The sequence below is a fragment of the Antennarius striatus genome, chromosome 6 (genome assembly GCF_040054535.1).
Source record: "Antennarius striatus isolate MH-2024 chromosome 6, ASM4005453v1, whole genome shotgun sequence".
NCBI classification, from domain to species: domain Eukaryota; kingdom Metazoa; phylum Chordata; class Actinopteri; order Lophiiformes; family Antennariidae; genus Antennarius; species Antennarius striatus.
In genome coordinates this window covers 6,517,811-6,540,815 of record NC_090781.1, presented here as the reverse complement: position 1 = coordinate 6,540,815, position 23,005 = coordinate 6,517,811, and the positions used below count along the sequence as shown (strand labels likewise).

The following is a 23,005-nucleotide window of genomic DNA, read 5'->3' as shown; positions in this document are numbered from 1 at the left end:
CATCAATATAATTAAATAGGACGTAACTATATAAGAGTTGTGTAACAAAGACTAATTAAAAATAGGGGCAATATCAGGTCAAGGAAACAGGTCATATTAATAAATTGTGGACAGGTTAAGTTCTTGGTCAGGTAAGCAGAGCGTGAAGACATCTGGGACACTCATGTGAGAGCTTTGCAAAAAAAATAATAAAAAAAAATCAAATGTAGTTTTCATGCTTACATTAGAAAATAATTGAGCTCTTTTTAACATTTTATAACACCAACGATTGGGAGGACATAAATGTAACACGGTGTCCCAGACTCCGTATCGATTTACCATCTGGCTGTTCCACAAATAGGTTTGAGGCTGGACTCCACACTGTCTTTCACTCCCTTGCACACAAGGACACAACATTCAATAAACAAAAACATAAACCACCGGAAAGGACTGATGTTAAAAAGGAGAATACAGTTTATGCAAGACAGGAAATTATATTTATTCCAGTTTTATTACAAATTCGAGAGCAGACCCACATTTACAGCTACCTCAGGGTGAGTCGTGAACCTTAAGTAAAAAAAAAAAAGTATATCAGGATGACTCATTTACGTCCGTCTGTCTGAAAGAAGTGCTGAGAATACAAACACATTTTTAGTCTAGAAGTAGATGCTATTTTTTCAACTCAATCCCACCATCCAGGTTTATTGTATATTCTACTCACAAAGGCAGAATACAGGGGGGGGTTTGGAAACCATAATAGCTAATTATATTACTGGGTCGATTTTAAAAGACAAAATCAATCAATTTTTCATCTACACAGTAAAACAGATTAATAACGTATGTTATTAGGAGCAATGTAGGTGCTTCCTTTATCAAAATGAATGAATCCAAATTATGAATAGCACACTGTTTAATTGAATTACATTTAACAACGATAAAATAAAAATCACACCAAAACGAAACATTTCTTTGAGTTCCAAAAGGTTCCTTTCAGATGGGAAAAAGAAGAACGTCAAGTTTTCAAGGCGTTAAACAAGAAGGACACAACATTGCCGATGCAGACACACTCAAAGCAACTAGATCGCCCTGGTAACAGGAGGAATGTCCCTTAGGTCACAGGACTTCCCATGAGCCTCTCCTGCCTCAGTGAGATCAGCCTTTTGAGCCACAGCTCCTCGGCCTTTTCCTTGTCCATAAACAGCTGTGGAGAAGCACAGAGAGGATGTCAGGAAGCTACCAGCAGGAACTACAGAGGACAGGGACACCCAGACTCCAACAGAGCTTTTCCACAAAAGGAAAGCCAAGAGACGGGGGTCCCGGCCATTTCAAACAAGACATGAAGACAGGTACTGAATTCAAGATTTACATTGTTGGACAGAATGAACAGACCTCAGTGGAATAAAAAAGAATATCACAAGAACTTAATGAGTGACAGACATGACATGAACAAGTAGGAAAATTTGTCAAGCCAAATGGAAGACAACCCCCCCCCCCAAAAAAAAAATAAAAAAATAAAAAGGGAAAGTGTGACAAATGAATCTGACTTACATGAAACAATTATTTGGACTTCACAAATCTATATTAATTACTGTCTTTCAATAACTTCATTCAAGGAACATACAATTATATTTACTGTAATAATAATAATAATAATCCACCTTTAATTGTCCACACAATGGGGAAATTATGTTTTCCTCTCCAGTTTTGTACATGCATATATATATATATATATATATATATATATGTGTGTGTGTGTGTGTTAGTCAGTATACACACACAAACATTGTATACAGGCCCCTGAACACAACACACACTAGGGGCCTGTAGGCATGCAGTTAATAACAATGAGTACAGGGAGGTGGAGGGATGGGTCGCAACTTCGGGGGTGCGCCCCAATGAGCAGCTTGTGGGGGGGACGGCGCCTTGCTCAAGGGCGCCTCGGCAGTGGCTGGGAGGTGAGCTGACACCTCCCACTGTCAGCTCACACTCCGAAGATGTCTGGCTGGAGCGGGAATCGAGCCGCCGATGGCTGGGCGCTGTCTGGTTCCAAGACGTCCGCTCTACCGCTGAGCCACTGCCGCCCCAATGGACAATTAAAAGCATTTTTTCTCTTTTTGCTTCCTTTGGTTTTCCAAAGTGTCAATCATTACTCCCAGTTTAATCTGGCACATGAGTCATTACCGACTCCTGACTACAGAGATTCTGTCAGTGGTGTTCTGACCATCAGCACCTTCCAACATGAGATATGTAACAGAAACAAATGACCTGTGCTTCCTTGTAAGTTTCTCTGAATTTGCGTCGTAAATATATTCTTTCACTTAAAAACACAACATCAACAAAGGAGAACTACATAAAATGTTTTTTGAGGCTGAACTGAGCTTATCAATCACTTGGAAGATGGAAGCACAAACGTCTTTTCCTTGTTGTCTCAGTCATTTTCTCTCTTTCCAAAAGCTGTTGGGAAAAGTTGGCAGTAGCCTTTTTCTGTTAGCACTTTAATCTGTGGTAGACGTTGGTTCTATACACTTCTGAAACATTTAATGCTTATTCTCTCACAACCTTATTTGTTTCATTACATAAAATTGTATATTAGCACCCTATTTTAGCCACCTAGTGGCAGTAGGAGCAGCTCGATGCAGCCGGTCATGCCCTACCTGATCAAATTGTGTTCCAAATAGAACATCTGCATCATTTCCCTTTAGACAGACGGAGAGACAGAAGCCTCTCTACTCTCCGTTCTGACATTACTGACATTAGAGTGAATGCTGCAGCATCGCACATGTCGTTTTAGAATATCCCTTTCTGATCACTACAAAACAATGTTAAGAAAAAAAAACAAAAAACGTAACTTGATTTTAAAGAATATTTAAAACTCATTAGTCCATTGGGGATTGCAGTGTATTAGACCAGTGACATGCAATGCTTATCGCAGTACATCTCCAGCAGCAATGTTATTGACTGTGAGAGGGCTATAAACCCGCTGCTGCGACCGTCTGACGAATGAAGGCATCTGTTTATTAGAGGGTAACATAATAACTGTGGAAAAAAAAGACACTGAGGCCCAGGGAGAAATTAGAAGATGATTTCTATACTCACGGTGTGTTTTGGAGGCAGAGTTACTGTTGACATGCCGGCCGCGTGTACCCTACACATATGTGACGGTATCTGTCGATCATTATGCAAATTGTATCGCAATCCCAGTCACATCAAGCGTTTATTCCTAACCCTTTGCTGCTTCCAGCCGCACTGCATGCTATCTGTGCGTTACATTCAACGGAGCATTCTTGTCTGTCGATCCTGCACTGGTGCGATGGCGCTAATGAGGCTGCATGTGTGGGATGACAGTATCTGGGCTGGGCTAATGGGACTCATCTGTTCTAATTGGAAGTGGAGCTGAAGCTGAGGCCGGGGCCCGCCTGGGGCATATTGCTACCATACATCAGCCTGTCTGATGATGTGTATGTGGGTGCATTTGAGCTAGAGGTCTGGGTGTGTATTTGTGAGGGTTATCTGCATACATCAGGGTGTAACTTTGTTTCCCCAGTGGAGATAGATGACTGGGAAGCCCAAGGGAGCATTATTGGAGTTTAAAGTTTCCTTCTCGTTTTTCATCATTGGTCTGCAGGCAAGTGAGGAGGTTATAATCGACAATACTAGAGGGCACTATACTGTACAAAGTACAGCGTCAGAATATGCAGGGTGGTGTAAATGGTAGAGCTGGTGTCCGAAGCACTAATAATACTTATGAAAGAAAGGTTTTTCGTAAAAAATACGAACGCATTGCGCGAAAAAAAAAAAAAATGCAAGAAGATAAAGAGACAGATGATGATTTTAAGTGACTGCATCACTAATCTACCTGACAGCTTGTGTGATTCTGCAGCAAACACAACAATCTAAATCCAACAAAGTTTTTATTGTGTCTGAACTTACACTGGCATGAGCGAGCGTGTCGGTGTCATTGTAAATTATGGAGATAGGAAGATTGATGTCATGAGATTCCACCATGTCCGACTCCTGCTTCACCTCGATTGGCTCAGTCTAATAAGAGATCATAACAAAAGAAAGCACACATTAAACATTAAAATAAATTTAGAACATCGAAAAAACAACGTGACAAACATTCAATACGAGGCTATAAAACGGTAGTAAGAATGGTATTAAAGTAGGGATGCCTATTTGTTAGGTCATTGGTCATCCCGGTTGAGGTAAATCAAGAAGAGCAAAAAAGAATCAACTGGACTTCAGATTGATTTCAACAAACTAAGTATGAAAAATGAAAAAATGCAATACACCGTCTGTCCATCAGATGTCAGTAAAAGTCTGACTAATGCTTCGAAACCTCTGGAGAGCTGTGTGGCAAAATAAGCCAGTTAATATCCTGCATCTTTTAAACGTGTTATCTCTCTGTATGTCTCTCCATTATAAGATATGCAAGTGTCTCTGCTTTTGTTTAACCAACAACTTTAGTGTTATTGGCCTCTCACAGACACCCACCTCAAAGAAACAGCTCTATGGAATCTTAGCTGGGTCAGATGTGCCCTGACATTAGACATATTTTTTAGTTGAAGCCAAGGAAAAATAAATCATTTTTTATTTATTTTTATTAATGAAAAAGATAAAAAGTCTATCTGTCTCTCATGACGAAGTGAGGCCAAGCTGACCGCAGAATATGTGATGCTTGTTTGGAAATTATTCTTCCTCCATCCCTGAAGGCATTAATCAGCCCAATATTTGAAAGAATGGCTTGTTCTCCTTGATGTGCTTAATAAAGAAGAAATATCAAAATTAATACTTTGCCAAGTCTATTCACGCTTCAAACACTCTGAAAATCAGCCCTGGAGCAAATGTTTACCCAGTTGGAAAGATCTGCTTAAAATTCATTTGGCAGGATTCAAAAAGTGTGAGGAATTTAAAACACACCGGGTAATAAGTATTGTGACGTGCCAAATATGAGATAGTAGAAGTGGTCATCACAATTTGTGCTAACGGTATGCTGATTATATATTCCTTTTATTAATTTAAAATCATTGGCACTACTTACTTTAAAAGGACCCTAATAATTATTCTTAACAACATGTAAGAAAAAATATACATTACATTATATCATATTTGCTCTACAGCAGTTAAACAATGATTAAATGTGTAGCATACGTATACAATATCGTGTTTGTTGCAGAAAAAGATGTGATGCAATCAAAAGATTCAGTAAGTCTGTAAAATCATCCCAACAAAGACGGAATCATCTGGACGCCATGAACAGGATTTGATTAATGATGAGGTCAACAACCCACAGATTAATGACAAACGCGATTTTCTGTATCATCCAAATGAAAGCAGATAATGCATGGTTTTATATTTTTCTTAACTATGTTCTCCGTGTTTTGTGAGCTAAATACATATAAATAACCCGACAGGCCCGGTTTGTCATATTTTCTTACACAGCGTCGGTTACATCGATGAGAACAATGAAAGCTGCTGGTTGAATCAGGTTGAGGTTGAGGTTCAGTTTGTGAAAAGGACATTACACTGGAGACTAGAATAAACTACTGGTGCAACCTGGGCCTTCTGCCCGGGCCGGGCCGACCGGCGTCTTCTGGTCCAAGCTGCAGCTACGGGGGTCTCGCCCTTTGTCAGACTCACCAGGATGCGTCTGAGCGGGTTCGCTGTCACATGTTGTCACCTTTCTTTTCAAAACAGCCATGAGCCACAACAAATCAAATTCCTGCTCCTTCAGAGACATTTCAATAATGACTTCTGTGTTTTGTCTGCATCTGCACAACCCGTGTGGGGGGTGGAGTGAGGGTGAGGGGCAGAGAGGGGGAAGACACAGGATGGCTGTCGCCTGCTGTAGCTTTTGTGTAGGTGCCGCCTCATCGGAGGCGCTGAACAGTGGAGCATCTGATGAAACCGTCTCAGGTCAGAACAAACGGCTCTGAATGAATGTTTGATTTGGTCTGGGCCGTCTCTGGACAGACGGCATAGCGTCACACAGAAGTAAATTCAATAAGAGACGGAGTGAAAAGACAGAGAGTGAGAGGCAGGGAGAGAAAGAGAGACAGAACGCACCTTTATATCATCCCTGGATGATTTGAAAGCCTGAGGAACAAAGGATTCACTCTCAATGGCCTCGATGTCCTTTATCCTTCGCACTTGCTCCTCCAGAGTAGTTCCCTCTGAAACACATGTGACACAGAGGAGACGTTATGAAAAGCACACATGTCCAGGAACACAGACATGGACACACAAGCACGCACACACACACACACACACACACACACACACACACACACACACACGCTGTAGACATGTGGGGTCAGGTATCCTTTGCCATTCTCTGAAAAAGCCCCAGATTTCATTTGGACTCAGTATGGTTGATTTTATGTTATCTCTCTTCATAATACTCTCTGACACATACAATATGAAATTTTTTGATATTCCCCTATTTTAATCTCGGCCCCCATGAAAAAGCCAAGGGCATAAAGTTGCAACAAAAGGCAAGTGGAAAAAAAAGACAAACAAGATAATAGCCAGACAGTGAATTACCCTCAGATAATGCATTCTAAAATAATCAAAATATGAACACAAACTCACTGCAATGGAATTTCATTATGGAGACTGAACATGATTAGGTTTCATATAGTTTTCATGTATCAGAAAGCATTTCGCTCTGGCTTGTACAATCTAACAAAAAGACGGAAAGGGTTTCCAGTAAATTACTCCTGGATATAAACACATCAAGATTCTGCATATCAGATAATAAATCATTTCAAGAATTCAAGCGCAGCCGCCGTAGCGTAGGAGGGCAAAAATAGGTGTGCCGGGAAAGTTAGCAACAGAAAGAAAGACAGAGTCTGAATGCTCCCATTATTCTCTGGCTGTCAATCTTTCCACTGATCAGTCAATATTCATCCCTCTATCCCCCATCCAACCGTCCTCTCCTGCACTCTCCTATCTCTCTATCTGTCAATCCAGCAGACATCTATGTTTCGCTGCTCTACTCATGTAGGCTGTGTCATGAAAACAAGTACACAAATGGGGGAAGACTCACACTCTCACTCTCTCTCGCACACACACACACACTCACACACACACACACACACACACACACAAACACAGAGCACCAGCATTTCAGTACTCCCACACGGACACGTGTTAACAAACTTACATTCATGGCGAACATAAATGTGAGACAGACAGACGCACACAACAACAGACAGACAGACAGACACGCGCGCACACACACACACACACACACACACACACACACACACACACACACACACACACACACACACACAGCATGCAACTGGAGCTAATAGCAGAAATTAATTCAAACCATTAGAAGCTACAGAAAGGGTGTCACAACAGATCTCCATGGTCCTGGTGTTTAATGAATAAATGAATATTTGTTCCAGCTTTCACAGCAAAGCATCACACGCACACACACACACACACACACACACACACACACACACACACACACACACACGCACGCACGCACGCACACGCACACGCACACACACACACACACGTACACACACAATTATAGTTCATAATAGCTCTCAAACAAACTTGATTTTGATTTAAATGCACTGCAGAATTGGACAAGTGAGTGACAAATGGAATTAAGGCTTCCTAGATGACAGACTATCAGCGTGTCATCCTGTGGGGGTAGATGTGAGCAGAGACTCATTCCACAGTAGCTCAAAAAATAGTCATTACCTTGACTGAGATGAAGTCTCAACACTGGCCCAATATCCTCCTTGAGACTGTGGCCTGTCCTTCACACCCCTATCACCACCGTATTGCTAAGCGTGTGTGTGTGTGTGTGTGTGTTAGACAGAAAACCAACAATATATGTTCCTGAAATAATTCCCATCGAACACACACACACACAGATGCACAAAATATCTGCAAGCATCACCTCTGCAGACCTTCCTGCTGCTGGGGTTTCCATGCGCTGCAGGATTCCATTAAGACCTCAGACTCTTTGACAAACGCATTATTAGCAGATAAAATGACTTACATACGCCGTTTGTCAGATGTCAGCCGGAAAAGATACGTATTTCATGGAAAAATCTAAAATAATGGACTTTGAGTGCAGGCCTGGTGAGCTTAGCGACAGACAAAAATCAATACACTATCTGGGCGAGCACACTCAGCAGCTCGGTGAGGTCAAAGTTGATATTTAATATGGACGCATTATCCGGCAAATTAATTGAACAGGTCGAGTCAATTGTCACAAAAATAGGAAGGCTTCTCTTTCAGCAGTGAGTGGCATATGAAGTGAAGGCTGAGGCAGAGAGACAAACGGCGAAAGCACAAATACAGACAATTAAATGTACAATATGAACCTTTTCATTAGGTTAGATGAAACTCTAACCAGGAAGGAAATGAGATTAAAGTGAATCAATAAACTTTTTTTCAATCTGGAGATTAGTGTAATACATGATGACTGACAAGGTGTGTGTGTGTGTGTGTGTGTGTGTGTGTGTGTGTGTGTGTGTGTGTTTGTCGGTGTGTGTGTGTCGGTGTGTGTGTGTCGGTACCGACATATAAAAGAGGGAGTCAGAAAACTCACTTGCCATCTCATTACTGAAATTAGTTGGACAGACACCCGTAGCTGACGAGTGGCTCAGAATCAATAGGTTATTGTTCTCTCTAAATAGCTGTTTGTCCACTTCATTGATTAAGACCACAAGAGTGGAGAGAAAATCAAACCAGCCAATGAAAACAGATTTCAGTTCATCTCCTTCAGCCTTGAAGATGAGAGCGTTTACAGCAGTTACACTTTCCTACCAGAAGAGGGAGCTGTTCAACAACACATCCCTACATGTGCGCAGAGGCTTTGGGCTCTGGCAGCGTTGTCTTACTAAACTTGACTTTGGTCTCCAGTTTGTCAATCAAGAGCAGCTGAACTGAATATATTGCTGCTGCCGATTAATTCCAGTAATTGAGTGCACTAGCGCACCGCTAAATTACTGCAGCTCTTGTTGTGGTGGAGAAAACTATCTGGTTGTTTTACCAGAGTCTCACAAATTGCAGAAGATCTTTGAATGTGTTTTGGAATTACATGTCAAACAAAAAGCTTAAAGCTATATAACGATTGCCTTGAAAATGAGCAAGCCATAGTAAAAAAAAAACAACTATATATATATATGTACAGAAGAAAATACAATTATGATTGGTGTCACTTCTGCACTTTGTGCTTACAAAGCATCTAAAACTTTAATTTGCAAGTTTCATCAAAGAGTCAAATCATCATTTTCAGGAGTTTAGAAGTTGCAAATCTTTGATTTGATTTTAATACATTATACCCAACAACAGTCTCCTGCACACCCAACAAAGACACGAGAAATACATGAGGATAAACATTTATCTTATCTATTAGCAGAGTAACCTGCACTATTCACACGTGTGCACATGGCAGCATTTCAGTTTTCCTAGGTTTCAATAATGTACCCCCCCCCACTCTGTACTATGATAAAGATGTGTAATTCAATGCTCAATTTAGGCCTGTCTCAGTGGAGATTTTTTTGCCTGCTAATTGATAGAAATTAAGCCATTAATCAAGCCACTAGCCATCATTCAACCCCGGGAAGATGAATACAAACTTTCATAATAACCACCTTACCCATTTTAGCCCTCATTAGCATTAATTTTTAATGTAATTATGCTATTCTTTTACACTGAGCTCATAAATTACTGCTCTTTTGTTGCTGGCTGGCCTTGTAAAATCCAAAGTAATGCTTTGTAGTCTGATCTTTAAGGCAATTACTGGCTTCTTCACTCTTTTATCTCCCTGCTTTTTCAATAACCTGCTCTCTAATGATTTATCTCCTCTGTACCCCCCTTCTTTATTCCGCTCTTTCGCTTTCTGCACCAGCGGCCAACTGCCCCGCTGCCAGCCTCCGCCTCGAATCCCCCATCCGCCCACATTCTCCCCATCTCTTTACAGCAGCCTCAGATACATCAGGGATGGTCACAATCACACGCACGGATCCACCAAGTTAAGCACATTAACACACGTGTAAGAATCTGTTCAGTGTGTGTGTGTGTGTATGTGTGTGTGTGTGTGTGTGTGTGTGTGTGTGCACAGTAAGTTTGTTTACCATCTCCTTTAGTCATTTTCCAGCTCACCCTTCATTAGTGAATATCAGCTCCAGCAATGGCGACAACACCAAGAATGCCAAGGTAAGAGCCTCGCGCTCCATCTGAGTCTTCCACGGCTGGTCTCCTGTGGGTCCTACCTGTAGGCTAGCAGCTCTTGTTTATTTAACCCCCGAGCAGGGTAAACCCACTCACACACACACATACATGCGTAGTGCACACATGCACACACTCGTAATGGCTGGCATTAAACAGCTGAGTTAAGCTTAGCCGGGGCTATAGAGGGGCTCGAGTCTGGCGCCCTTTTCTGAGCAGCAGCATCCTCGCTTCATCAAAGTCTTCATCTGTACGATTCTCCAGGCCCAAACAAAATTCAGCTCCGACGTATGCGTGTTAATCGGATTGAACAGAAACAGTCGAACACAAACCTCCACCGAGGCTGAAAAATACGGTATGTCGGCTTAGCTCGCACGACACACGCCCAAACTGACTTTAACACCAATACAAATAATTTTACAAAACTTCATTTGCATACTTGGTGTCTGCAAAGTTTCTTGCCAATGAGATATTTTTTTTGATATGACAAAAACACTTATGGCCATCCTGTTTGCTGGGCACAGCGCCATTTAGTCAAAGATTGTTCTACTTCCTCACAGAAATCCAAACAGCCAACTCAGGTTATTAAAAAGGTGTCTGGTGTAGGCCTCGCTTAGGTAATACTTTTAGACCGTATTGATTAGGAGCCATTGACAGGTTCTGATGTTAGCCTTGAAAATGCATCAAGTGGCTAATGAGCAGCTATTAGGCCCATCGATTTCCTGATTTCAATTGATAGCTAGCAGGGCAAAGCTGCAAGTCAATATTTGCATAACTAATACCCAGCAGCTTTAGGCAATGAAAAATGAGACCTCAATGAGAGAAAGAAACAAGAAAGAAAGAAGGAGAGGAATATATTACAAGAGAGAAAGAGAAGAGACGAGGGTAAGAACAGGCAAACGCAGCTCAGACAGAGATAGGGTAAGGACGCAAGAAGAGAAATTACCCAGCCCATCAAATTAATCCAAGTGTCATGTCCAGTTTTTTCACCACTAAATAGATCTCTAAGTTGTTTGTAATTCAGTAAACCACCAATGGTGGCATTGGAATAATGGCGAGATGTGATGCTGATGCCTGTCTGACGTCTGTGGCCGCCGGGGGTCGAAAGGTCTCATGAAATGAAGGAAAATTCTGTCAGGCTAAGCCAGATGTTCCATGTGTGTCCCCAAAGGAGTATATACACATTTATGTGTTTGTAAGCGTGCACATGATTAGGGAGACGTCTGAGGACTAAGCGGTTTAATGTGTGTTCCCATGAGACAGTACACACGCACACGCGCATACACACACGCTCCAAGACAGCCATGCCGCTCTATAACCCACGTCTCCCAAGCTTCAACCGCAAACGCAGGCTGAGCAATTCCCTGTGGTGCTCACCTTGTTATCATCGTGTCAGCTGGTCTCCATGGAGTTTGCTTTCCCAACCACTCCTGTCCCTGTCAGCAGGGGTCTGTCATATGTTAATAAGGCTAAGCTGTCTCCCTTATACAAATTGTCCACTCTATAAGGTCCCAGGGAAATTAAGTGGACCAAACAATCAGGAATTTTGAATAAAATATCCATTGGCTTTAATTTCAAGTGATAGATTTATCCCTTATCAATTTGGCGTCAGGAAATGAAGAGCAGCTGGAGACTGAGTGGCAAATACACACAATATTCCTAGTGTCTCCAACAGATAGTGATCAGCCACTCTCAGGGTCAATAAAGGTGTGAGTGATGAATTAAAGCCCCAAACAACCTGCTAATGACAGAATGACATGGTCAGCACGCGTCACGCCGAGCTCCCGCCTTACACATCTTTGCTCATCTCCTGTCATTTGCCACCCCTCCCTCTTTTGTCATTCAACGCCACTCTGCCAGCCGACCCTTCAACTTTCTCACCTCAAATGACCCTCTTTGTAGGGGAAAAAAAAAACGTTGTCATGGATAAAGATCCATCAGCCCATCCATCCATCCGGATCAACATCTGAACCCATAAACTCTTAGTGTAACAGATTGAAATAATTTATTGTTCTGCCTTGACTTTGTAACCATCACCAAAATGTGTATAAAAGTGAATTTTCTCCATGAATTCAGTTTTCCACCCTTTGTCAAAACAGGTGCAAAAAAGTTTAAAAGAATCTAATGGGTTTTTTTATTTTTAAGGTGAAAAGGTTGGCTGCAGGCTAAATCCTGACTGGTCGTGCTGGCCCAATAGCATGATGCTAGAGGTTCTAACCAAAACCAGGTGGGTATGTTTCTTTAACTGTGTGTGCATGTGTTTGTGTGTGTGTGTGTGTGTGTGTTCATGGGGGAGACAAAGAAAGCAGTATGAGTGTTAGTCGATGTCTTGTGCCTGGGTAGCATCACAGAATCTCATTAAATAGTGAAGCTTTCACAGGCTGAGTGGTGAGATCTTCAAGATCACAGCCACTTTCTCTGTCATCGGACTCAAAAGAGGGACTTGTGGCATTCCCAACATTTTGTATTCTTAAGATTTGCGTCGTGCAGAACGTCTTGGTCAGGTTTATTAAACACTTTCCACGCACAATGAAATTTGAACACGTGTTTAATTTAACATATAGGGTCTTTGAAAAATGATCACGTGTTGGAAATGAAGGGATATGCAGCTCTTCTGATCAATCAGTTAGGTGGAGTGCAATAATCTCTATGTAAAATCAAGCATCTCTTCATTCACATGAATACTGTTTTAATGCCACTGCAGTTAAAGACCTGGATGATCCGAAATAACACTCATTTGACTGCATTAACTGGATGTTAAACTATGCCAGGCTTATGTATGTGTGTGTGTGTGTGTGTGTGTGTGTGTGTGTGTGTGTGTGTGTGTGTGTGTGTGTGTGTGTGTGTGTGTGTGTGTGTGTGTGCGTGTGCGTGTTTGTGTGTGTGTGCACACAAAAAAAGTGCAGCTACCTCCATTTTTTTCGATCCCAGAGTGGTCAGCAGCTCTTTTATGAACATTCTATAATTGGAAAAACACCACGGAACTAATTACTTACGTAATTGGAGTGAGGTCTTTAAAATGAAAATGATGTCATCAGAATCCAGGAAGCTGGCTCGATTTTCATGTACACTAATACACACACACACACACACACACACACACACACACACACACACACACACACACACAAACACACACACCTTGTGACCTTCAGTCTTCTTGACAAGTGGCCATCAAGAAACCAACTCTTTCTCCTTACTTGGGTTGTTATTGATCCTTCCTTTCACTCCACTGGCTCATGACAGGCTGTGCGTGTGTGTGTGTGTGTGTGTGTGTGTATGTGCGTGTGTGTGTGTGTGCGTGCGTGCGTGCGTGCATGTGTGTGTGTATGTATATGTGTACGTGTATGTTTGGAGGCAGAGAGTCTCATGTTTGTGCGTTCCAACTGCATTAGTAAAGGTCATGGCCAAAAATGTATGTGTGTGTGTGTGTGTGTGTGTGTGTGTGTGTGTGCGTCTGAGTTGTAATAATTAGGCAAATACCCCTCATTTCTCTTATTTTGACTTCCAGTAATAAATACAAACCTTAGTGCTACTGTATCTTTTTACCCAGTGGTTTTCTACAGGATATTGTATTTGCCAAAACACAAAGTGTAACCCAGAACCCTTTGCAACTTAAATCCTTCATGGAAAGAATAGACTTTACATTTTAATGCCAATATGTTCTGATATTAGGAGGGAAATTTGCACCCTGATGTGATGATGTTTTTGAAGTTTACATAGACTGTACTTCAACACCATCAGCCTGACAAGCTTCCTTCTGTCCCCTGCAGCTCAACCCTAGATGACGTTTACTGCAATAAGACAGAGTGCCATGTTTGTCTGTTTGGCTTTCTTATACATTTTAAAGACAGATCATGTCGCACGTGAAGCTCAGCTTGATGTAATTATTCTGAAATTGAGTTGTGGATTGGAAGTACAGGACAGCATGTCACTGGTGGTTTAGCAATTGTTTTCTGACAACATGCTCTAATAAATTCTACCAAACCCCCCCACACACACTCATCTCTCCCAAAACACACTCCCATAGTTGTCTAATGGTAACTTGCAGGGGCCACCACATGGCCACAGCCACCCAGGATCCCAGCACTCTGACCTGCAGCAGTCTGAGGGTGTGTCCGATCACGGCCGTCTGACCACCCTGGTCGCATGCAGCGAGTCTTACTGCTGTGTATGATCATATCCAGACCAGACATATAAATGTGTGCAGCAGACACTTTCACATACTAACAGTGAGTTCAGTTCCAGCGCTGGACCATATGCTTCCTTCAGTGAGCCCATAGTAACAAATGCTATCTCTATGAATCAGTGGTATTGATTATTTTGCTAAATTCAAAGACAAACTTAAAAAAAAAATCAAAACAAAAGTGTATTAAAATGATTGTAAAAATAATTTGTTCAAATCAACGTTGTCACACTTTCTTCAGTTTCTAATTAAAAGCGTCAGGACAGATCATTTCAATTTTGATATCTAATTTTCAACAAGTTGATATAAAGTGGACCTAGACAAAGACCTATATCTCAAGTCAGGTTGCTCATGACACACTGGTGTGCTGGCAGGTTAATTGATAAGACTGACCCATGAACCGATTACCAATCACAGAGGGTAAAAGGGTGCTGTCAATCATCCGTCCACTCGACCTGAGTGAACATGGGCTGGATGCTTGCATGGTCAATTAGTGTGTAATCTAGCCCATGTCAGAGATAGCTAGGCTGCTATCGGGGCAAACCTGTCATTCCATAGATATCCTAATAGAAATGAATTTGCTACTGGCCATGGCTGCACAAGTGACAGCCACACTCTAGGCAACATCAGCATCCCATTAACACGGGGCAAAGGGTCACATGAGGTTAGAGGAATTGAGCATTCACCTCCATTCGTTCATGGGAACAACAGGATGGGAGGTCACCTAATCACCCTGCTGAGCCATCTCCAAGGGAGGAGAGGGGAAAGGAGAGGCGGGGAGCCAGTGGCAGTGTGGGGGATCAACTTTAAATTTGCAGTGATGAAAAATCAATAAAGTAGTAATTGCTTGGCTTATCACCGTGCAGTGATACAAATTGGGAAGAGAAGCAAGGGCTAGCATCCATGCTGCACACCGGGGTTTTTTGCTGGCTGCAGTGTCTGAAGCTCGCCAAAGAGATGAGAGAGAGGGGGAGAGCGAGTGAGAGAGGGGGAGAGGGGGGGGAGGGTGTCTGGGCTTCAGTGGGCCAATGCAAGGAAAAAGGTCTCCTCGTGATAATTAAATCTTCTCACACTGATTTTCTGCCAAATTTATTTCCCCAGGGACCATAACTCTGATTCAGTGCTTACAAGCTTTGCATAACTAATCATTTAAACGTGGGGGGAACCGCAACCTGAATGAACAGGGAGGAGAGAGGAGAAAATAAAAAAAGAGGGATGGCTAGACTGAATTGGTGGCACTTTTCATCTATGTTTAGGCAGGACAAAAAAAATATAAATAAATGTGAAACGCTATGTAAGATTCTGCTTGAAACAGACCTTTAAAGTGGAGGTGTAGTTGCTTGTGCTCTCTTTTATACATTCTCTGCACAGGCAGAAAACATTCTTTAGTTCCTGGAACAAACAGAGGCCATGAAGCCAATGAAGTGTCGGCTCAATATTCCTCTGACTGTTTCTGGCATCATTGTGTTGAACATAATAACACAACAAATAAGGCCATTTATCTGAAGTAACGACAGGAGATGAGGCTAACGCCACTGATCAATACAGAATCAATACAAACCAGATTTTCTTACATCAAAATCACTGAGACAGATCTTCCTTCAGCGCAGAGTGCACAAGAGCAATACAGTGCTTCCCTGGAGTCCTAAGGTAGATCATATAGCCCGCGGAGAGAACACGGCTTAAAAAAGTATAATGCTCTGCTCTGAGAGAGAATGCTGGGAACTATAATTATAGCTTAGCATAATTCAGACACTCTCTTTATTGAATCCTCATGTTTTAGTTAATGTGATGAGATCACGGACACCAGATCACTCGTGTTTACCAGCGGATGAATTTCACCGCTTGTCCTTCAAGTGGCAGCTCGAGCAGTGCCGCTGCAGCTCGCTGAGGTAGTGTGGCACGCCAAACTATGGCCCCGGTAATTAAAACATTTAAAGCAGAGCCAGCCCCTCTGTGCTCCCAGGGTGTGATATGAGGGTCACGCGCCTGTAGATTCTAATTTGCGCAGCATTTGTATTCATGACAGGCACGTGCTAAATATTTAACAGCAGCCCGGCAGGAGTTTTGTATTGTTAGGCTTTCCAGGTCAAATAATTTGATTTCAAGGCAGATTACATTAAGCGTCAATGTCCAAGCCACCACTCTCACTTGCCTCTCATTTCCTGTCTTTTATTACAGACGAGATAGGCCAGAACTGAAGGGATATGGCTTTGGACTACACAAGAGCTTGTTATCCGTGGAATAGTTATTTTCAATTAGAAAAGGGATCACATCATTCATTATGGACGCACACACCCACACTGGTAATGCATGCAAAGCGGAAATTTTAGCTGACTGACAAATTGTTTAGCAGAGCATGTAATAACACCTTACAAGAGAAATATTATTTCAAACAAATGACGGTGCAGGCGCATGCACCCTTAATGATTTTTCACTTCTATCGATTGTCTTTTGTTACAGCGTCCTGCACTTGTTCAGGACGTGTATTTATCCTAATTTCTATATGTTGAACAATTAAGACAAGAAACCAAATCCAGACATTTTCTGTTTGGGCCGAGGCCCTGTGGTGATTGACAACAGACATAGTTAAACGGTGATGAGGCGTTAATGGATGCTGGGTTGAGGAAGTAGAGGTGGAGGGGGGTGGCGGGGGCCTGCGGTTGAATATTTAATGGTCATATAATTCCTGAACAGAGACACACACAGACAGGTACACACCCAACCGGTGACCTGTCCTACACAACACGTAATTAGGGAAACAGTCCTTTCGTTTAACTGCCAAAAGAGCAAACCGTAGGTATATATTCTCCTAATGATATGGGTTAAAGAGCTATTATACGTCTCATTAAAATATATGATCTCCCAATCTGGTGGTGGTTTGAGGTAATGAGGACAGAGCGGCACAAGGGCTAAAATACCATCTGCAGGCTACAGGCTAGTGTTCAATCTATACCGACATAATTCTGTATGTCGGAGAGGATCTGCACACATTAATAGATGTTAAACAGCACCCAAACTCTACTGGATGCCGTGTGTTCAGAGTGTGAGCAGGGACTTTGGACGCTGCATGTGAATGTGCAGGAATAAATATGGGTTTGAAGCATTTCACAACTTTAAGTTCAACTAATTGATGAACCATTCTACATCTGTAGCTTCTGTGTGCAAAGGAATCCAGGAAGAGTTCAAACTAAATCTTAATAATAAGCACCAGAACCATAATTACTACTATAAAATTTACACCTCTATGTCACCTGTGTCATTACATGTTGGACTGGAACAAACACACACACTGCATACATACACTCAACAGTTATCCTATAGCGAGACCTGAAGATATATTCCTGTGAAATGAGTAGCAAAATCCATAAATGATAAAAATGAAAGCAGAAAGGTATAATGAAAACATACTACTAGCCAGAAAAATGTTCTGAATTTAAATAAATTAGATTTACTTTATCACATACATGTATGTAACAACTATAACAAATAAGCTTTTTTTAAATGCAATACTGTATTGGTGTGTTGTCATACATGAACTGAATATGTTTGGCCTTTAAATCATTTTGGTTGGATTCTAATAAATAATAGAACACAAAAATCACTGTTTTTACTTTTTTATCTTCACAATTAAGATGCTGAGCGGCAGATTGATAAATGATGAAGAAACCTTTGTCCTGTTAAATATGATATAACTGGTTAAATACTGATTGCTTGGAATAATGTACAATTAGCAGAATTTTTTTTTAATAAACATAATTTGATTTTGCACAGTAATAAACACAAAGCAGATAAGTGTAATAAACTCCACAACAAAAGGGATTTAGTTTCAGTTGGGTAAGAATGAATCATTTGATATATAGAACTACAGAAAACGTTAGTTTTCCATTTAAGTGGCAGCTAACAGCACAATGTTCATCACCCGACTGTTGTTCACAAGCGGTCCGTTTTATTATAACTGGACAGATTATGTTAGCTAAAAGCCTCCTGGGCACACAAACAGCATCTCTCAGCATTAATAGCCTAAACAAGGCAAGCAGCTAACAAAGAAACCCTCTTATTCTCATCCTCTTTCATATCACATGTTTCCTTTTTCAACCACTAGCATCATCTGGCTGCCCTTAACCAGAAAGCCAAACATTCCTTTTAAGTGAATACTACTTTGTTAACTGATGACCACAGGGTCAGTTATTGATCCTCTCCTTTTTCTCTCTCGGTTGCTGATAAAAACCCCTCTTTCCTCGCAGGACTGCGCAGTATAAAGCCACAGTTCGCTACAATAATAGCTTGCATATCACAGCATTCACATGAATCAGATCTTGGTGGTTTCGATTAAGGCTAAACTAACTCAAACACATTGCCAGTCTAGGATGTGAATCTATTTATGAACGAAGAGTGTAGGTGGTAGTGTTCTTCACTTCTACCCTCCACTCTCTTTAAAGGTTTTCTCATTTTAGTTGACTCAGTGGTTCAACTGTAAACTTTCTAGTTGCATTGACCTCCAAGAGGCCCTGCGGGGAATTAGCAGACCCCTGGTGATCTGATGTTTAGCAGCAGCAGTGGTCTACCTCCTCCATTTCATCTGAGCTGGGAGGAAGGGCAGAAGAGGATGGAGCTGGCTGACTCTACTTGTGTGTGGAAGTGTGTTCATGTATATGTGAGCCTCCATCGGTTTGTCTTGCTACATGACAAGAGCTAGTCACATGACAGGCAGCAGTCATCAGGGGGACTTTCTCCAGCCTCTCTGATCTTCATGTTTCTCATTGCAGGGGATGGAATAAAACGATCATACTCGAAGGCAGTACATGCACAGCATGTTGTACTGCACCACTCCACTGCACAATCAAGAAACATCTTATTTCACACAGAATGAAAAGTCGGATTGAAAGAGCGAGAGACCTTTGAGCAAAGGGGAGGAAGAGTCAACTGAATCAAAAAGACGCACCAGTACAGTGTGAACTTAGCTTGAGAAAGCTATTTGATTGGGAGCCTTGGTCTGTTGCCCCAAGCAAGGCACTTAGTCACTGCTTTGGTAATGTTTTCACAAGCAGAGAAAGAAGCTGGAGAAGTAAGAAACTAAGAAAGTCATAGAATAGGGTGCAGGAGAGAGGTGGAAACGGTCAATCAGGTCAAATGGAAGTGATAAGAAAAGAGTATGTGTGACAGAAATTAGGAGGAGAAAGCAGAAAAAGGCAGGGAGAATGAATGAATGAATAATATTAATGTGAGAAGGGTGAAAAAATACGAGAAGGAAAGCATAAATTCTTCCTGGAACTTTGGACAAGAGCAGGAGTGCAAGGCTAATTAGTTTCTGATGGCTGGACTTTCATTTGGCTAAAAGGTCAGCTAACTTTAAAGGTCATGTTGCCATGCCTGCTCGATGCAAAGGGGGGGGGGGGGGGTCACATAAAAAGAGCTGAGAGAGAATCCAGCAACATAACAACCATGGTAGAACAAATTAAACTGTGACACATGTCTGTGTGTCCACATACATACACACACATACACACACTGATTGGAGCATGACCACGGTCATCATTCTTAAGTAAGGACTTTTATTACTGAAAGCATAGCCATAATAATTTACTCTGACTTTATTTCAATGTGTATCAAGATAATCTGTGTTTGTGTGTGTGCGTGTGTGTGTGTCCTATACTGGTGGCTGTGGGAGGTGTCATGATAGCAGAATAAAATTACTGCCCGTGAGCACATCTCTCTGTTGCATGTCTTCAATTATATCTTAATAGAAACTATGGAATGTAAACAGAATCTCCAAGTTTAATGTTTTCAAAGTACAGATAAACTTTGGGAGGAAAAATGTTCCTTTAGAAGACAAGAGGATTTACGTTCATATGTAAATTCAACATTAGCTGTGTTTAAATACGGAGAATGACCAAAGCTATAGCGATTTCAGGGACCAGGAAAACATTTAAATACAATATGAGAAACACGAACGGAGTGAGGACGATGTTATTGACATTAATACATAAGATTTTTCCTTTTTTTAGGATGTTTAAGCTTTAGCAAACATGAAACATGTCAAACTGCAGTATAAGTTTGCTTTAGTATTTATCAGATAATCACAATAATGCTTTTGTTTTGTGCTCAGAATATCAACATCTAATTTATGAAATGTTATCTTGCCAGATACTTGAGTGTGATATTTTATTGGCCATTGTTTGGATTTGTGGCTGTGTATTGAGAAATGTGATAAAAGGTTTAATAAAGGTCCACATGTTGGATCTGTGACAGACAAGCATCTGATTTACCTTCATTTTTCTTCCGGGCGTCTTCCTCTCTCTTGGCGATTTTGGCCTTCAGTACCTCGTCTGTCTTAGCTGTAAGGAAAGACAGCAGGAGGAGTTAGAATCAAAGAAGAACTTCAGAAGACCCTCACGATGTCTTAATCGTAGAAACATTTGAAAGATTAAGTTCTGTATTTATATTTGACATGTGCTTATATGTTTATATGAAAAGTAAAATAAAAACAAACGACTATTTTTAAGAAAGAAAAATACACATTCATACACACATTTCTTTTTTAGATACAGTACTGTGTTTTCAATTAAATTTAGACTCGCGGCAAAGATTGAGCAAAATAGGACCAAACTGTACAAATCAACAATAAAAAATTAGTCACATCTTCCCCTTTCCCTAAAAGGAAGCACCTTTCTCTGCCTTTCATTCACAGAGCTAAGAAAAGTCTGCTCGTCTTCCTGAGAGGTGTTTATCGTCTAAGCATAATGAAAAGGTTAAGAAAAACAGAGGCAGAGGGAGCAACCACTCGTCAGGGCATTTTAAGCATCTCTCATCATGAGCTGTGTTGCCTAGGCTCCCTTTTTCCTCCTGAATAATCAAGATGTTAAGCCACATTAAAAAATATAATGCCATGTATGGCAGGACTATCAATACTGCCTCTAAATTAATTACATTTCAGTTGCAGCGCATCATTTATTTTGCAGTGTTAGGGCCTCAGCGGAGCCATTTTCCTTTATTGCTATCTCACTTGGTTGATGATGAGCTATGTAAAATTGAGTCTCCAATATCATTACACTTAATGAGTTTAAACTTTGAGAAAAAAAAAATGAGGACGACAGAGAAACAGAAGAGAGTGAGCAGATGAGAGAGAAAGAGGAGGAAGAGAATGAGAGCTCTGTACTGTTTTGGAGAAGTTTACACAACATAAGAGTGGGTGTAAGTATTTGTGAGCGCTACTGAATGTTTGTACTGAAGCACAGATGTGGGTGTCCGAATGTGGTTTAATACACCACTTGAGATGTCTGCTTGTGCGTGTGTTTTGTTTATGCTCCTCCTTTTGCATCTGATTGTATGCTACGAGCAAATGAATTACATAAAAGCACAACCCATACACATCTGTGTGTGTGTGTGTGTGTGTGTGTGTGTGTGTGTGTGTGTGTGTGTGTGTGTGTGTGTGTGTGTGTGTGTGTGTGTGTGCGTGCATGTGTGTTTGGATGCAGGAGGCCACAGGTTGTATTCGTCTCTTTGTGGCTGCATTGCTGTTTTTATTTAGTAATTGCCGTAGACAAAGAGCCGTCACACTGTTGTCATGTGGCTGATTAAGTCTAGAGGTTCCGCATCTTTGCTAACAATGACTCAACATGCATGACTGAACCCGCGTCTACCTCCCTCACCTATGGGTTGTTTTGGTGTATGTGTGAGCGAGCACGCCTGATTAAATCAACAGCAACAAATCCAGTCTTCTTGGCAATTCGATGCGTCTTTATGTGTAAAAAAAAAAAAAAAAAAAAAAAGTCCAAACCAAACTACAAGCTGCACCATCCTGCTTGCTTGCAAGTAGATTTGTGTGTGTGTGTGTGTGTGTGTGTGTGTGTGTGTGTGTGTGTGTGTGTGTGATTTGTGTATGTGAGACTGACTGAACTCCTCTTTATGTTCTTCTATTTGCTAAGGGCTACTGAGAGGCAGGTAGGAAACAGAGCAGAGCTGGTGGTGTGATGGGGGGGAGACAGTGGAAAGAGGAGGGAAAAGGGATATAGGCAAATGGGGGGGGTGTTGGGAAAAAAGAAAAAAAAAACTAAGTGAGGGAAACAGACAAACAAGCAGAAATAAGGGAAAGAACCTTGCCTGCATCCATACAAGTGTGTGCAACACAAACATCAGCAGTGATTTGTCGCCTTTTTGTGTTTGCGTGTTTATCCTCCACCTCTATCTCTTCATCCCTCCCCCAACAGGTTCTCTTATCCTCTCACTCTCTCTTTTCTCCCTGCGTTTGCCCTCCCACCCCTCCCTGTTTTCATGCTTTCTCTTCCCTCTCTTGCTCATCTCTCCAGTACACTGTGCCTGGGGGCAATAGCAGCAAATCAAACTGTTTATCCATCTCTCATCAGTGCGCTGCCTCATGGGGCTCCTGCCCCCTCAAAACAATGAAAGTAGGCCTGAGCGCTGAGCCAGGGATACGATTTAATTACATCAATAAGGATCTTGGCTTTCAAGAAGAAAAAATACACAAACACACACAAAAAAAAAACAGAATTACAGCAACACACTTTGATACATTATTATGAAAAGCCTGTTAATATTACTGGCGTAAAAAAATATAAGACGCACAGCTGCGCCTATCTTGAAATATAGACATGTCCGTAGAAAGAGGCTGCT

At 41.4% G+C, this 23,005-nt stretch overlaps 1 protein-coding gene across 1 annotated transcript in view; it reads right to left on the bottom strand.

Moving 5' to 3' along the window:
- Positions 1-486: 486 nt before the first annotated feature.
- The window catches only part of rsrc1 (arginine/serine-rich coiled-coil 1), a 117,315-nt gene continuing 94,796 nt past the window's right edge, over positions 487-23,005 (bottom strand). The window contains exons 7-10 of the mRNA XM_068317225.1: positions 20,641-20,709; positions 6,046-6,152; positions 3,910-4,017; positions 487-1,180 (exon numbers count right to left, since the gene is read on the bottom strand). Coding sequence (XP_068173326.1) covers positions 1,088-1,180; positions 3,910-4,017; positions 6,046-6,152; positions 20,641-20,709 — 377 coding nt within the window. The 3' untranslated portion in view covers positions 487-1,087. The remainder of the gene's footprint in view (positions 1,181-3,909; positions 4,018-6,045; positions 6,153-20,640; positions 20,710-23,005) is intronic.